This window comes from Rattus norvegicus, chromosome 7 (assembly GCF_036323735.1).
Source record: "Rattus norvegicus strain BN/NHsdMcwi chromosome 7, GRCr8, whole genome shotgun sequence".
Classification (NCBI taxonomy): domain Eukaryota; kingdom Metazoa; phylum Chordata; class Mammalia; order Rodentia; family Muridae; genus Rattus; species Rattus norvegicus.
The window spans coordinates 131,246,500-131,262,106 of NC_086025.1; the positions used below are offsets into that span (position 1 = coordinate 131,246,500).

The following is a 15,607-nucleotide window of genomic DNA, read 5'->3' on the forward strand; positions in this document are numbered from 1 at the left end:
GGATCCTTCACCTTCCACCTCTTCAGCCTTCAGCAGGCTGGAGAACAGGCCCAGGTGGTGTGGGTGCAGGAGAACTAGTAGGCTGAACACACAGCCACCACCAAGGGCTTTGAGTTGACCTATTCCACTGTCTACAATCTCTATGAAATGCTTGGGCACGTGAAGGGGTCGGCCCTGCAGAACCAAAGCTGCAGGATCTCCATGACACAGGTCAATCACAGCATATCCAAGAGGAGTCCTGGTGAGGATCCAGTATTGGTAGTGCATCAGAAGTCAGAGGCCTCGAACCAGACCAATGACTTACCACACGGAGAGTTTGCAAGTAAAGCTATTTGGACAAAGTGTACTGTGTGACACATTGTGACACACTACAGCTTCCACAGCAAGATGTTTATTTTTTTATATTTAATTTTATGTGAGCACATTATTGCTCTTTTAGGTACACCAGAAGAGGGCATCAAATCCCATTACAGATGGTTGTGAGCCACCATGTGGTTGCTGGGAATTGAACTCAGATTCTCTGGAAGAGCAGTCAGCGCTCTTAACCGTTGAGCCATCTCTCCAGCCCCTATTCTTTTCTTTTTCTTCTTTGTTTCCTTTTTCCCTTTGCCCTCAAGGGCAGAGGGCAGATATGGAGAGATGGCGAGATGAGTGAATTGGGGTGCATGATATGAAATTCACAAAGAATCAATAAAAATTAAGAAAAAGAGAGAAAGCCACACTACTGAATGATGAAGCAATCATCAGAGAGATCAAGAAAGAAATTTATATAATCCTAGAAATGAATGACAGTGAAATTGTATCATATCAAAACCAACAGGATACAGAAGCAGCCCAAAGAGGGATATTTATAGCTACACTTACACAGTATAACCTACATTAAAAAAGCAACAGCAGATAGATTCAAGTAAGTAATGAGGATGGACCTCAGAGCTTTGGAAAAACAAGAACAGATCAAAAGCGGTAGAGTTTCTTTAATACTTCTTGTTGATTTGTTTTAATTTTTCAAGGCAGGGTTTCCCTGGCTGTCATGGAACTCACTCTGTAGACCAGGCTGGTCTCAAACTCAGAAGTCTACCTGCCTCTGTCTCTGCCTCCTGAGTCTTGGGATCGAAGGTGTGCACCACCATGCCTTGAAGTGGAAACTCAAGGGTTCTTTGGAGAGTCAGTGGATGGTGTTTTGCTGGGACAAACACATGAAAGAGTGTTTTCCTGAAGTGGACACAGGTGAAAGACTAAGGCTGACTTGTGGAGGAATGTTTAGCTGAAGCAGACACAGGAGAGAGGATGTTCTGCTAAAGCAAGCACGCGAAAGGACTCGTGATGAAGGATTCTTTGCTAATAGCACACATGTACTGGTCCGTCTTGCGTTGCATAGTTGAGCTCCATTTGCATAGGGAGAATTGCATAGAGAGGAACGCATCACATTCTGGTGATGTGCTGCAATTTCTTGCTGCTTCCTCAGACTTGGGCTAATTGGCAGAGTGATGTCAGCTGAGACAGACGCACGTGCTGAGGCAAGACACGTGCTCAGGGGTAGAAAAGTCTCTTTATTTTGTCACCATGAAGCCAAAGTCAATCATTCCTTATGTTGTTGATGGCAGGTATTTGATCACAGTGACTTAAGAACGACTAATGTGGACTTGGTCCCCAGGGCACTGCCACAGAAAGATGAAGAGTGGGGACCATTGAGAGCCTCAGTGCCATGGAGGTCGTGCCTTTCTTTTTTCTTTCTTTCTTTTTTTTTTTTTTTGGTTGTGAGCCTAGCCACAAGTTTAACGGCTGAGCCATCTCTCCAGCCCAGTCGTGCCTTTCAATGAGGTTGTGAGACCACAATCTCCTCATTAAAAAATTATTTACTTTATATATATATATGAGTACTCTGTAGCTGTCCTCAGACACACCAGAAGAAAGAGGGCATCGGATCCCATTACTGATGATTGTGAGCCACCATGTGGTTGCTGGGAATTGAACCTCTGGAGGAGGAGTCAGTGCTTTTAACCACTGAGCCATCTCTCCAGCCCTCCTCCCCCATCTCCCCTTACTTTGGCTCCTGATTTCAGAGAGATTCCAGTTCTCCAAAGTAGAAGAAAATACAGTGATGGGAGTGACTCCACCCACGGCATCTCGAGCAAGAGACAGTAGCTGTCCACACAGTGTAGACTAACAGAGCCCAAGATGCAAGGCAGACTGAGCATCACCTTTAGAAGCTTGGTACCCGACATCATGGTCTTTTATTGGATATTGTCTTTATTTACATTTCAAATGTTATCCCTTTTCCTGGTTTCCCCTCTGGCAACCCCCATCTCATCCCCCTCACCCTTCTTCTATGAGGGTGGTTCCCAATCCACCCACCCACTCCCTCCCTCCCTCCTCCCTGCCCTGGCATTCCCCTATACAGGGGCATTGGGCCTTCCCAGGACAAAGGGACTCTCTTCCCTTTGATGCCTGACAAGACCATCCTCTGCTACATATGCAGCTGGAGCCATGGGTCCCTCCATGTGGACTCTGGTTGGTGGTTTAGTTTCTGGTTGGTTGATATTGTTGTTCTTCCTATGGAGGTGCAAACCCCTTCAGCTCCTTCAGTCCTTTCTCTAACTCCTCCAATTGGGATCCTGTTCTCAGTCCAATGGTTGGCTATGAGCTGCCGATTCTGTATTTGTCAGGCTCTGGCCGAGTCTCTCAGGAGACATCCATATCAGGCTCCCTCCTGCATGCACTCCTTGGCATCCACAATAGTGTCTGGCTTTGCTGATTGTATATGGGATGGATCCCAAGGTGGAGCACTCTCTGGATGACCTTTCCTTCAGTCTCTGCTCCAAATTTCTGACATCACAGTACCACAAGCCGGGGACCAAGTCTTCAAAGCAGGAGCTTGTTGAGGAACATTCCAGATGGAGAACATAGCAAAGCCTTACCATATGGGCCTTTATGGTCTTCCAAGATCCCGGCTATAGCAATGTTCAAAGGCAGACTTTTCTTCTTGATTGTTTAGTAACATCAAACTGTCTGTCTGTCTGCCTCTATATTTGCAGGGATATTTGAACTGCAGATTTAAATCCATGCATGTTGATGATCTGTTTCTAATTCAACCATATATCACCTTCAGGGGAAAGGAAAGGGAACAGAGATATCTATGACCCTGAGATCAAGGCTGCAGAACCTGGGCGATCAAAGGAGCCAGAAAAAATAAGTGTACCTAAACACCGTCTCTCTGTCTTGTGTTCTGCCAGCAATGTTCCTTAAGTTAACGCAATGACAAGACTCTAAATGACAAGGAAGCTCACTGTAGCCATTAATAAAGATTCAGCTAGCAGGACCCAGCCTAAGAGGGAAATAAAGGCATTAAATGTTGCAACCAGGTCAGTGATTAAAAACTTCAAGTGGAGTCAGGCGTGGTAGCTTGTGAATGCATTTTCACTATTTCCGAAGCTGGGGCAGGAGGATGAAACCAGCAAAGAATGTGCAAACGTTTTAAAGTAGCCCCGCTCTACACTGTTGAGTGGTAGGAGTCCCTCCAAGAGTTCCTGGCTGTAGGGCCTTCTGTGGTACAGAAATCACAATCACAAGCTGCACAGGCTGCTGCCTTGAGCCTTTGGCTCTAGTTCCATTCTCCTTCCTTGGCGTTAATCTAAAATCTTGTGCCTCCTCTTACTGGGTTTGGAAAGTAATAGAAGTCCACTCTCATTAATCCCCCTTTTTTCCTGTGAACTTAAAGAATTTGTGGACCACCACACAGGGATGGGATGCTGCGTCCCTCGCACAATATTCCTCCAACCCACTGCCTCCACATCTTGACTTTCAAACTATTCTGTTCCCTAAGCAAAAGCTCTCCAAATTATTTTGGTTTTTATGCTTGCGGTGATTTGAATAAAAATGGCCTCCACAGGCCTGTAGGGAGCAACACTGTTAGGAGGTGTGGTCTTGTTAGAGTGGGTGTGGCTTTGTTGGAGGAAGTGCGTCACTGGGGGTGGGGCTTTGAGCTCTAGATGCTCAAGCTGATTCTCTTCCTGCTTCCTGCCGATCCGGATGTAGGACACTGATCCTTCTCCAGCATCATGTCTGCCAGCATGTTGTGATGCTTCCTGTTATGACAATAATAGACTAAACCTCTGAACCGTAACCCAGCCCGAGTTAAGTATTTTTCTTTGTAAGAGTTACTGTGGTCGTGCAATAAAACCCTAACTAAGATTATGCTAATTGCTTTATCTTGTAAAGCAAGCCTGTCTCTTCTCAGTTAGTGACATAAGCCCTGTAACATCGCATTTGTCCCTCCAACCCCGAAAACAGATTACCAATAGAAATCAGAGACTCAGTTTATGCTGGGAGCCAACTCAAGACGTCAGGAGAAATTACTTCAAGATCTGAGTCTGCTGCCAAGGAAGACATGAACGTCTTTCTTGGAGCCCTCCAGCATTGGGAACAAAGACTAGGAAGGGGATAAGCTTCTATTTTCAGTAGGCTGAATTCATTCAAGTAATTTCAGGCTAAAAGGACTCTGCCTGAGCCAGGTTGGCTCTCCCAAGAGCCCTCCCCATGGCCCCCTTCATTTCCTTGTTGCGGAAGCTGTAGATGACTGGGTTGCACATGGGGGTGATGATGGTGTAGAGGAGGGAGAAAGGCTTGTCTTTGTCAGGTCCATGTGTACTGCGGGGATTCATGTAAGAGAACATAGCTGAGGTGTAGAAAAAGACAACCACGGTCAGGTGGGAGGCACAAGTGGAGAATGTCTTCCCCCTACCTGAGGAGGAGGAGGCCCTGCGGAGGATGGAGGCCAGGATTCGGGCATAGGAGGTGACGATGAGCACCATGGGACTGAGCAACACCGCAATGGCATCAACAAAGATCACCTTCAGACTGAACTCCGGGTCCCCACAGGAGAGGGCGATCACTATGGGAGCCTCACAGAAGAAGTTTTCTATGTGATTTTCTCTGCAGAATGGACCTCGGAATGTCATGTAATCAAGAAGGATGCCATTGATCATCCCAAAGACCCAGGAAATCACCACCAGCCTGATACACACCTGACGACTTATGATCTGAGCGTAATTCAGAGGGTGGCAGATGGCAACATAACGATCATAGGCCATGAAAGCCAAGAGGATGCACTCGGCCACACCCACACCAAAAACCAGATACATCTGGGTCATGCAAGAGACAAAGGAGACCGTGTGGTTCTTGGTCACCAGGTGGACCAACATCTGTGGGATGGTGGTGGTGATGAAGCAGATGTCCAGGAAAGACAGGTGTCCGAGGAAGAAGTACATGGGGCTGTTGAGCCTGGGGTCAGTCCATGTGATGAGGATGATGAGGCCGTTCATGGCCATGGCGAGGCTGTAGAGAGCCAGGAAGAGGGTGAAGAGCAGTGCCCGGGTGGAAGGGGAGCTGTGCTCAAAGCCCACGAGGATGAACTCAGTCACTGTGCTGCCGTTCCTCGGGTCTCCCTTTGGGGGTCTGCTTCAAGAAGGAAGGACAGGTGAATGGACAGTGTATAGGGGTGCTTTACTTTGCTCCTCTGTTTCTGTGGTAAAATGCTAACTAAAAGCAACTTGGGGGAGGCGACAGGTTTTTTTTTGTTTTTGTTTTTGTTTTTTTTTTTTAGCTTGTAGACAGGAGCTCAAGGCAGGGACTGTGAAGGAACACTGCCTACTGGCTTTCTTCCCTCAGCTTTGCTGAGCTATGTGTTTTTACAGTATCTAAGCACACCCACCCCAATATACCACTGTCCACAGTGGGCTGCCCTGCATTGACTGACAGTTAGAGCAATGGCCCACAGGTGTGCCTGCAGGGCAATCTTGTGGAAGCAAGTTCCTCAAGTGGGATTCCTTCTTCCCTGGTATGCTTAGGTTTGTGTCAGGCTGACGAAGACTAACCAGCATAAGGAGCTGTTTGGATCACCTGCTTCCATAAGCATAGACTCGGGGTGAATAAACAACAAAATAAAAAAAACAAAATAGGCTAACAAATTATAGTTACTCTAAATTCTATTTAAGGCACAGAAGATGCTATTGTAGGCTGCAGTTGTGTGAGCATTAACCATGGATTGCTTATAGGATATTGTGTCTATTAGGTTGGACCTGAAATACCATCTTCGGTCTCTCTCTCTCTCTGTCTGTCTCTTTCTGTCATGCACAAACACACACACACACACACACACACACACACACACACACACACACACACACAGAGAGAGAGAGAGAGAGAGAGAGAGAGAGAGAGAGAGAGAGAGAGAGAGAGAGATTGGTTTAAGATTCACAGCAAGGGGGTTGGGAATTTAGCTCAGCGGTAGAGCGCTTGCCTAGCGAGCGCAAGGCCCTGGGTTCGGTCCCCAGCTCCGGAAAAAAAGAAAAAGAAAAAAAAAGATTCACAGCAAGAGTTGAAGAGAGATTAAGAATTACCTTCAACCCCCACATTATTATACACAGCTCTCCCATCCCCACCCTCAATATCTCATAGCAGAGCATCTGGTAAGTGTTGAGACTACATTGACACCCCCGAGGCACCAACATTAATAGCTTACATTCCAGTTAACTCCTGTTTTTGGCTGTATATTTTCTGGACATTTGGAAAAATAGTAAAAACTTGGGCACTAAAATATCGAGTCTAGTTTTACTCAATCCTAATCTTCTAGCTGTCTGTATACTCCCCCAGCCCACCTCACCACCTGACTGATATTTCCATACTTTTCTGGACTGTCCAAGTGGTCTTGAATGGGTGGGATTGTGTCTAGAGACAAACAGGATGGCACAGGATCTAGAATCACAAACAGACCATTGAAGGGAACGTTGAACTGAAGACACAGGCAGAATCTGAGAGCTCTCTGTAAGCGTGAATAGGTTTCCCACCAAGAAGAGAGAGCTTCCCTTTCCTATGCAACCTCAGTGAGTACGCTGGACTCCAAAACAGCAAAAACAACCACACAACCGCGCCTTTTGCTTCGCAAAACTCTATGATCAGTTTAAAAGCAGGGTGGAAATGGGCATTTTTCTAGATTAACATAACTCACTAAAATTCACTGGAAGAAAAGATGAAGTTAGAGTAATATTCTGACTGAAGTACCTCATTATAGAATGTAGTAAGCGGTTCTGAATGCTCTCTCCATGTTATGGTCTCTTGGAGAATTTTAAAACACCCTGAGCCCGGGGTTGTTCACCAGACCATTAAAACAGAAGGTAATGGGAGGTATCTAGGCATCGATGTGTTAAAATATGAATTGACAAATAATAATCACAGACAGACAAATGGACGAACTGACAGATGAATGGACGGACAGACTGGTGGTGGACACACACACACAACACACAGAGTTGATGGATAGTAATATATAGATAGATGATAGATTTACAGATGGCAGACTGATAGATCGATGGATGGATGGGTAGATGGATGGATGGATGGATAGTCGTGTGTGTGCACTACAACATGATGTTTTGAAATATGTTTATGTTATGGGATGAATCAAAATAATAACATATCCATAGCCTGTCCCCTGCCCCACGAGTAATTTTAGAAGTCCTGCAGGTGATTCTAATGCACAGTCAAGCCTGAGAAAATAGATGAAAATGATAAAGATAAAAATCCCACTAAGAGCCTAATAGCCCCAGCTTCTGATTACCCACAAGGCAAGTCCCTTCTATCCTGTAGCCAGTTTCATGTTTCCCAAGGCTAGGGAGGTTTGTGAAAATAAAAACGAGATCTTTAATATCTTCATAAAGAAATGGAGCTATCAAGAACAAAACCATTGAAAGCACATGAAAGATATCTATAACAAGAGAATGTGCTAATGATGCTGACATGGACAAAACCAATCATTACTGAACAGAATTCAGCATGGCATTTACAGAGGACCAGGCCAAGTGGTGTTCATTGGTGGGTTCTAAGTGTCTTCTAGTAGGACTGCTGCTACATAACTCACTACACTAATATATAAAAAGTTAAATCTTCTAGTAAATTACATCGATGTCCAGAAACATTTGATAAAATTATACATTAGCAACTACCTGCTTAAACAATTCTTAGTAAAATGCAACTAGAAAGAGGTTTCCATGACATTATGTGATTCTACATCAAGATAATTGTAAGACAAATGGTATTACATATTCTGTGTTCTACACGCACATCGTAACTCTTTTAAGGTTCGAGATTATCCTATGTGGTAGATAGCCTTTCTGCCATCTTTGATGTCTATGAAGGATCAATACCTTTCCCAAGATCAGACAGTAAGTAGTGAAGCTCAAATTCGAACTCCGAGACTCTGATTCTAGAAGTTTCTTTGCCAATGAACCATTGCACTACTTATGGGCTCAGGGGGTAGTTCAGCTGGTGGAGTGCTTGCAGGAGTATGAGGAAGGACCTGAGATTTGAATCTCCAGAAACCATGTGAAGTTGGGTGTGACTCTAATCCCACGGCTCTTGTAGTACTCTGTGAAAGCCAGACAGGTGGATCCGTGGAAGCTTCTGAGCCCGCTAGGCTGCATATGCAGAGAATCTGCAGACAGTGCGAAGAGAGACCCTGCTCCAAACTAGGTGGAAGACGAGGACCAAATTCTCGCTTCCACTAATGTGCCGTGGCATGTGCATGCCTCCTCACATATACCTATATTATATACACATGTAAACACGCACCACATACATACATACATACAGACAGACACACACATATACACACACACACATACACAGAGAGAGAGAGAGAGAGAGAGAGAGAGAGACATGCACACACATCATGCACACAAACTGAAAGCATAGATAACAATAAAATGTGGTGACCAAATCAGTGAGCGATGGCTTTTGAGTATTTACTATATTCGGTTTTTTTTTTTTTGGTTCTTTTTTTCGGAGCTGGGGACCGAACCCAGGGCCTTGCGCTTCCTAGGTAAGCTCTCTACCACTGAGCTAAATCCCCAGCCCCACTATGTTCGTTTTTAAGTATAATTCATTTAGTTGTTAGTCAAATTATTTGTTACTAATGACCAGGGACACTGTCCATGGACAGTGGTTCCCTGTGTGACGGCGCATATGCGGAATGGGACTCTTGGAAGGATTCATGCCTTTCTTACCTCATTGTGTTGCCGTGACTAAAATGGTGAGTCACGGAATCACTGCAGCAGGTAAGAGAAGAGACCTCATGATGCTACCCCAGGGAGAGCGCCTGATGTTGGATCCACTCTGGAATAAAATGGCTTGTTAACAGGGGCCAATCTGGAAGGGCATCTTCTTAATTGTGGCTCCCTCTTCCGAAACAACCCTAGCTTGTGTGAAGTTGACATTAAAGTAGCCAGGGCAACCTAACTCCTTTGTCAAATGGACATAGTATCAACATATCTTCTAAACTCATCTCTCTACTCAGAGGTGAGTGTAAGGCTCTCAGACCTCATCAGAGACATTTCTTCGTGGACTTGGTGGTTAACCTAGAGATTCCTCCAACTGGTCAAAGCACAGAGAATCAATGTCCATGGGCACTCAGACACAAACGGGACATCTATGTCTCACCCCTGCAGAAAGGCTCGGGGATCATCTTCAAAGAGGGAGCTTAAAGACAGTAAGAGCCAGAGGTCTAGGAAGACTGCGAAAAGCAGTGTTTCCCAGACATGGCTGGACTGCTACAGGCAAGGAGTCACAATGGCTGAGCTCGCCTGCATGAAACCTGCACAAGGTCAAGTGTGTGGACATCCTAGCAGGGAGGGAGTAGGGTGATGAACCCTGAACGAAGGTTTATTGAACGGCAGGTGATGGTTTGGAGAGAGAGAGAGAGAGAGAGAGAGAGAGAGAGAGAGAGAGAGAGCGCTAGTTTTCCCTAAGGATATGGTTCCTGAGGCTGGCCTCACCCTGAGTATACAGACATCACAAATTCAGGCTGATGGGTTATTAACTTTTTAAACAAAGGGCAGAAAGTGCAGCAAGTAGAGGGGTTTGGAATGTGGGTGGCTCTTGGAGCTGGGGGAGAATACGATCAAAATCTATGGTATGAGATCCTAGGAGAATTAACCGACACATATCCATTCCCTTAGTGTAGAGACCGTTTACCCCGCAGGAAGTTCAAGGACCTGAATTTAAACCCTGGCCCTTCCACTTTGCCAACGGCGCAACCGGAACTGACTTAAGTTACCAGGTTTTAGTTTCCTCACCTCCAAAACAAAAAGTAGCAAAGGCTCTGATATTATTGGGTTAACCTGAGGAAGAAATAAAAAAAAATTCTTATAAGATTCTTGAGAAAGTGCTTTGCCACAAAATGATGTTACAGAGGCTTGCTAAATAAGTAGACATATCCACTTAAAATTTTTCATCTAATAGATTACCAATTAAGAATCTTTACACACAAAATCGTACATCCAAGTGTGATTTATATGGAAAAGATTAGGAATGATCATATGGGGGTTGTTGTTACTTAGAGAAATAAATAAAGTTTCTCGTAGGTAATAAAATTATATTTATGAACTCATGATAACGTTATAATTGAAGTGAAACAAGAAAGCAAGAAGTACACCATTGTGTTTGGAATATTCATAGGCATATTACTTAGAAGCTAATTTCTTTCGCCTCAAAATATTGCTTATAAATGATGGGGCTCTGAGAAGGTTAATTGTTTATTTCATTTTTTGTTTGTCTTGCTGAACTAGACAGTTGCAAAAAAATCAGAAAACTCTGAGAGTTGAAGCACTGTATATCATCGTATGATAAACATTATGGGGTGCTGGAGAGATGGCTCAGTGGTTAAGAGCACTGTCTGCTCTTCCAGAGGTCCTGAGTTCAAATCCCAGCAACCACAGAGTGGCTCACAACCATCTGTAATGGGATCTGTAATGAATAAATAAATCTTTAAAAAAAACCATTATGAATGTGATACGTAGGAATTCTAGGTGACCTGTCATTAGGAAAATGAATCAGTGGACCCACAGTTAGGCTGGCTGTTTCATACTCTGTGTGTTCCCTTTAAGCCACCTTGGAATCAACTTAAATAATTGTTAGGATGGCTCCTGGAATTAAGAGACACTGGTGCTGGATTCATGACTAAGTCCCCGCTACCAGTCTTCTGGTGGAATTAGTTTTGTCCCGGCCTCAGCAAGAACGAGATTTATGTCTAAGCCTTTCTTTATTATGGCTTAGATAAATTTAACAAGTTTTTTAAATATTATAATTTTTAACTGGGACACACCCTGGTTTTGGGGCTAGGTTATAAAGGGTCTTGGGGGAAACCCAGTAATGTTATTCTGCTAATTGGACATAGTATAGACATCCTCCTGAGTCCTTACCCTTATTCCCAAAGACCAATACATCTCTCCACCCACAGCGAAGAAGTGCTTTTGCAGTAGATGGTGATCTGGGCAGAGCCTCACCACTGATTATCTGCAGCACACGAGAGACTCTGACATGCTCAGCTCTACCTGGGACAGTTATATCACACCCCTCCCTCCCAAAACCCAGGAATCATAGTTAAAGTCAGATGTAGTGGGCACTTGCTACAAAACAGTGTTTCCAGGACACGGCAGCACTGTCACACATGTGACCTTAGAGGGGCTATGATTGCCTGGACAAGGCCAAGCCAGCCAAAACGGTCTGTAAATTACAACGATCCAATAAACCTGACCGTAAGACCCTTCTGAGAGTTCTCCCTGAAAGGCTGTTTAATGTGGAAGAACAACATGAAGGGAAGCCTCTATTTTCTAAAATGTACCCAAGCTCACAAAACCCTCAGAGGAATGGAGAAACATCGGTTGAGAATGTGTCCAGTTAGCGCACACACAGAATTAGCCTCTAGATGTAGAGGGTTTGGTTGTTCGCACGGAAGAGGTTTGTAAGGGGCTGTAAGTCAGTTGTCGACTCTGATAACAGCAGGAGTGAGCGCTAGACTGGTTATTCTCAGCGACCCCAGCACGGCCGTGCTTGTGAGGGCTGTAGGAGGGCTGTTTAAGCCCATTTAAAAGCATATACTGATTGTAGAAATAACCGACACAGGACGAGATGACATCTAATCACCTCGGAAAGCCCTTGAGAGAACTAAGCAGTTAGTTGCTCAGTGACAGGGACAGAATTAGGGAGGGAAATGTACATTTATTTCAGACCCAATATTTACACGTGAAAACCATATATGGGCAGGGTAGATAAATACCCAGAGATCAAGGCTGAACTTAGATAAACTAAATCAAATCAAGGATCTCTTAGCTGAAATGCTCAACACCAGAGGCTCTTAGCTTTCAGATGTTTCATATCTGTATATAATGAGATAGCTCGAGGAGGACCCCCCAAATCCAAAAGCAAAATTCACTTATATTTCATATAGTCCTTATGTGCATAGTCTGAAAGTAATTTAAGATAGCATTTTAAATGATTTTGTGCACTTTGAGCCACTAGAAGTAAAGCAAAGGGCTGACTATCTCGGGCACCCATGACAGTGTCTGTGAGAAGGCATATCCAGGTGGAAACGGGCAGGAAGGGTCTTCTTTCTCCCTGGGGACACTGCATCAATGTGTGACCCGTACCCGTGTCTTGATGACTAGTTCCATGAAGTGGTTGATATTGACCCTCAACAGGTTTGGACTTTTAGCCTTTTGTACCATGTGCGTTCAGACTGTGAGTGCTCAAAACCTGCTTACACCTCCGTTCTGTCTCCAGTGCAGAGCCCTTTTGCTAAGACCATTTTCTTGTGTGGGTTGGTGTAAGATCAACGGATAACAGAAATGCTAAAGTCAGTGCAAGCGGTGACCAGTGGTTGTCCACATGTGCCCTCCTATTTCTCGTCACTATTTTTCTTTTTCTCCTTGCACTGCTCATGTTGGAAGAGATCTTTGAAGATTTTGATCTCAATGGTTTGTTTAAAGACCACACTTCTAGGTCAGAAGGTTCTCAGAGAGCTGTCCCGTTGCTTGTAGTTAGGGAGGATGTCTGGTGAGAGTGAAGAGGGCACATGGGAGGTGTTAGAGGAAGGGACAGAAGGGGAGGAGTGATGGATTGCATTTTAATTTAAGCAAATTTAATTTAAAAAACTCCTGTCATATCCTTAACCCCTGTTCTGTTTCTTTTGCAATTTCATTTCTTCTGTGGCTCTTAGAGAGCACGGATCCTTGTGTTATGTAATGTAACATATTTATAAACCTCTGCAGGAAGCACTAATTTTTTTTTCTCAAAGGAGACAGAAAGGAAAATGCATAGACAAACAGAAGATCTATTCACTTGGAGAAAAGAGTGAGAAGAAAGCATTATCCTGGAAAGAGGGGGAGGGATCAGTTAGGAGGCAAAAAATAAAAGGGAGGGGAGGCAGACAAGAAATTGAATCCAGAAATGGGCGCGAACATTAGGAAAAGAGGAAACAAGAGTAGATTGAGGAGACATAACCCTCGTCACAACAGTTTCTTCAACAACAGTTTCTGCAGGACTCTGCAGTTTGCATCCACTTCTATGTGTGTGGCTTGTGAGCAAGGCACAGGGCGTAGTGCAAAAGGTTTCTTGCATCCGACTTATGGATGGGGAAGGCAACCCCAGAAATGCATAAATGTGCTGTGGGGCAGAGGAAGCAAAACTAACTCTTGAGGATCCTCAAATCTCTCTCCCCTTGAGCCACTTAATAATAAGTTATTTAATGGGATAGAGACAGAAGTAGGGCAATACCCTTTTGGCTACTGCTGTGGAAAGATAAGAAAATGGTGAAAAACGAAAGTGATAATGGGTGTAGGCAGAAAGCCAGAGTCCTAGAAATAGAGGACTTGATGAATAGTCAAACAGAAGACAAAGACATCCGCAGAAGTGTAACGGGACTTTCTGATCATTGGTGCACAGGCGACTTCCTAAAGCAGATGTTTGGAATGATTCCACCCCAGCTCTCTGGCTCTGAGAACACTGGGGGCTTTTTGTGTTCTTTCTAAGCACACAGGTCAAGTCAAACGGAGATTCATCCTGACAGTGACACACAAGCCATCTTCCTCTTACCAGAGCCAGGGCAGGTGGGTAGAGAGAGTTCCAGATGGTAACACAAAGAAGAGACACAAAGGGAGAAGCATCTAATCAGACAGAGCTGGGATGGCAGAGACAGAACCAGACATCTCCAGGACAAACAGCAAGGGTGGGGATTTTGGAGTCAAGATCTGTCACCTCTCTGTGGTGCAGGTATGATCTGAATAAGGGATTAGGAAGGACTAGCCTCCAGGATACCCCAGAGATGGCGGGGTCAGCTTTTGTTTGGAAGAGAAGTCACTAACCTTTTCTGTGAGCTGAGACACAGGTGAAGTCATTGGTTCTGTCGATCTTTACATTGGAGCAAAGGTGCAATGACTTACGCTGCAAATCCATTGGACATTTATAGATCGTGAACTGTAGTAATCTCTCTCTCTCTCTCTCTCTCTCTCTCTCTCACACACACACACACACACACACACACACGCACACGCACGCACACGCACACATACACACAGGGGGCGGTGGTTAGGTAGTAGGGCAGCCAATGGGCTTTCAGCACGAAGGAGGAAGGAGCAGCTTCTCACCGGTCACCAATGGGAAGCTGACCCTAACTGACAAATGCTCTGCTCTTGGAGGGCGTCTTAATTTGGCTGGAGTTCAGGAGCCCAGTTACTTTAGTACACTCCTAGACTCCCCGGGGGACTTGCTCACTGACAAAATGCCCTGGAATCTCTGAGAGTTCTCTTTTTGTTTCTTTGTTTTTCTTTTTATTCTTTGAGAATTTCATACATGTATACAATGTAACATCGCCATATCCTCCCGCTTTCTTTCTCAGCTCCAATCTTTTTATAACTCTCTAGTGTGTTCTCTCCCAACTCTCTCTCTCTCTCTCTCTCTCTCTCTCTCTCTCTCTCTCTCTCTCTCTCTCTGTGTGTGTGTGTGTGTGTGTGTGTGTGTGTGTGTGTGTGTGTGTGTGATCCGCTGGCCACACCCTCACAGAAGAAAGAATTCTTCCTGCCCCTGCAACAACCAGCCGCCAGTATACCGATTGTTGGTGTGGGCCAGGGACTGGAGGGCACCTTCTACGTCTATGCTAGAATTTTGGAGGGCGTAATTTCACACAGTCCTGTGCACTCCCGTAGCTGTTTGTTTTGTTTATATTCCTTCTACTCCATCTTTCTCAATGTTTACTGAGTTTCAGACAGCTGGGAAAGATGTTTCCTTTAGGGATGAGCACGCACAAGTCTCGTGTCCTCAGAGCCTGGTTAGTTGTATCTCTCTGTGCTGACTGCTGCCTGCTGCCCCAAAGAAACTTCTCTGATGAAGCCTGAGATCAGCCCAGGTCTTTGAATGAATATATATATTTAGAAGGCAGTTTGACAACATGACGATTTGGCAAAATAATAGTAGTATCTTCTACTCTATGGCCTATGACCCTCCCACCCCCAGCCATGGACTTTTGACCAAGATTGTAGCACCAGACATGAAAGTCTCTCTTTTGGAGTGGCCCTCAAATCCATTTAGAAATTAGTTACCATGTAACGGTCATGACACTATTGTACCAGTGCCCACGTCTTGCCTGGAAATTGTTGTCGCATGCAGGGAACACTTATGTCTTGTCTCCGCCAGATGCCAGCCTATCACCTTCTGGCACTCTAAGATCTAGCCAGCAGGAAGTTTCTTGGTCGGTTTGTGATTTTTCTATGTCGTACACCCA

The 15,607-nt window shown here is 44.8% G+C and overlaps 1 protein-coding gene across 4 annotated transcripts; it reads right to left on the reverse strand.

Moving 5' to 3' along the window:
• Window positions 1-746: 746 nt before the first annotated feature.
• Window positions 747-14,393, reverse strand: Olr1877 (olfactory receptor 1877). 4 transcript variants are annotated; one of them, XM_039080564.2, is made up of 4 exons: window positions 14,193-14,392; window positions 10,128-10,172; window positions 9,060-9,168; window positions 747-5,454 (listed from the first exon to the last, which is right to left on the reverse strand). In XM_039080564.2, exons 3-4 carry the CDS (start codon window positions 9,062-9,064, stop codon window positions 4,488-4,490), a joined length of 972 nt encoding a protein of 323 aa, XP_038936492.1. In that variant the 5' UTR covers window positions 9,065-9,168; window positions 10,128-10,172; window positions 14,193-14,392; the 3' UTR covers window positions 747-4,487. The 4 variants fall into 4 exon arrangements, with proteins under 4 accessions (XP_038936492.1, XP_038936491.1, XP_008764074.1 ...); XM_039080563.2 differs by having other exon boundaries at window positions 747-5,457; XM_008765852.4 differs by lacking the exon at window positions 10,128-10,172.
• Window positions 14,394-15,607: the final 1,214 nt, after the last annotated feature.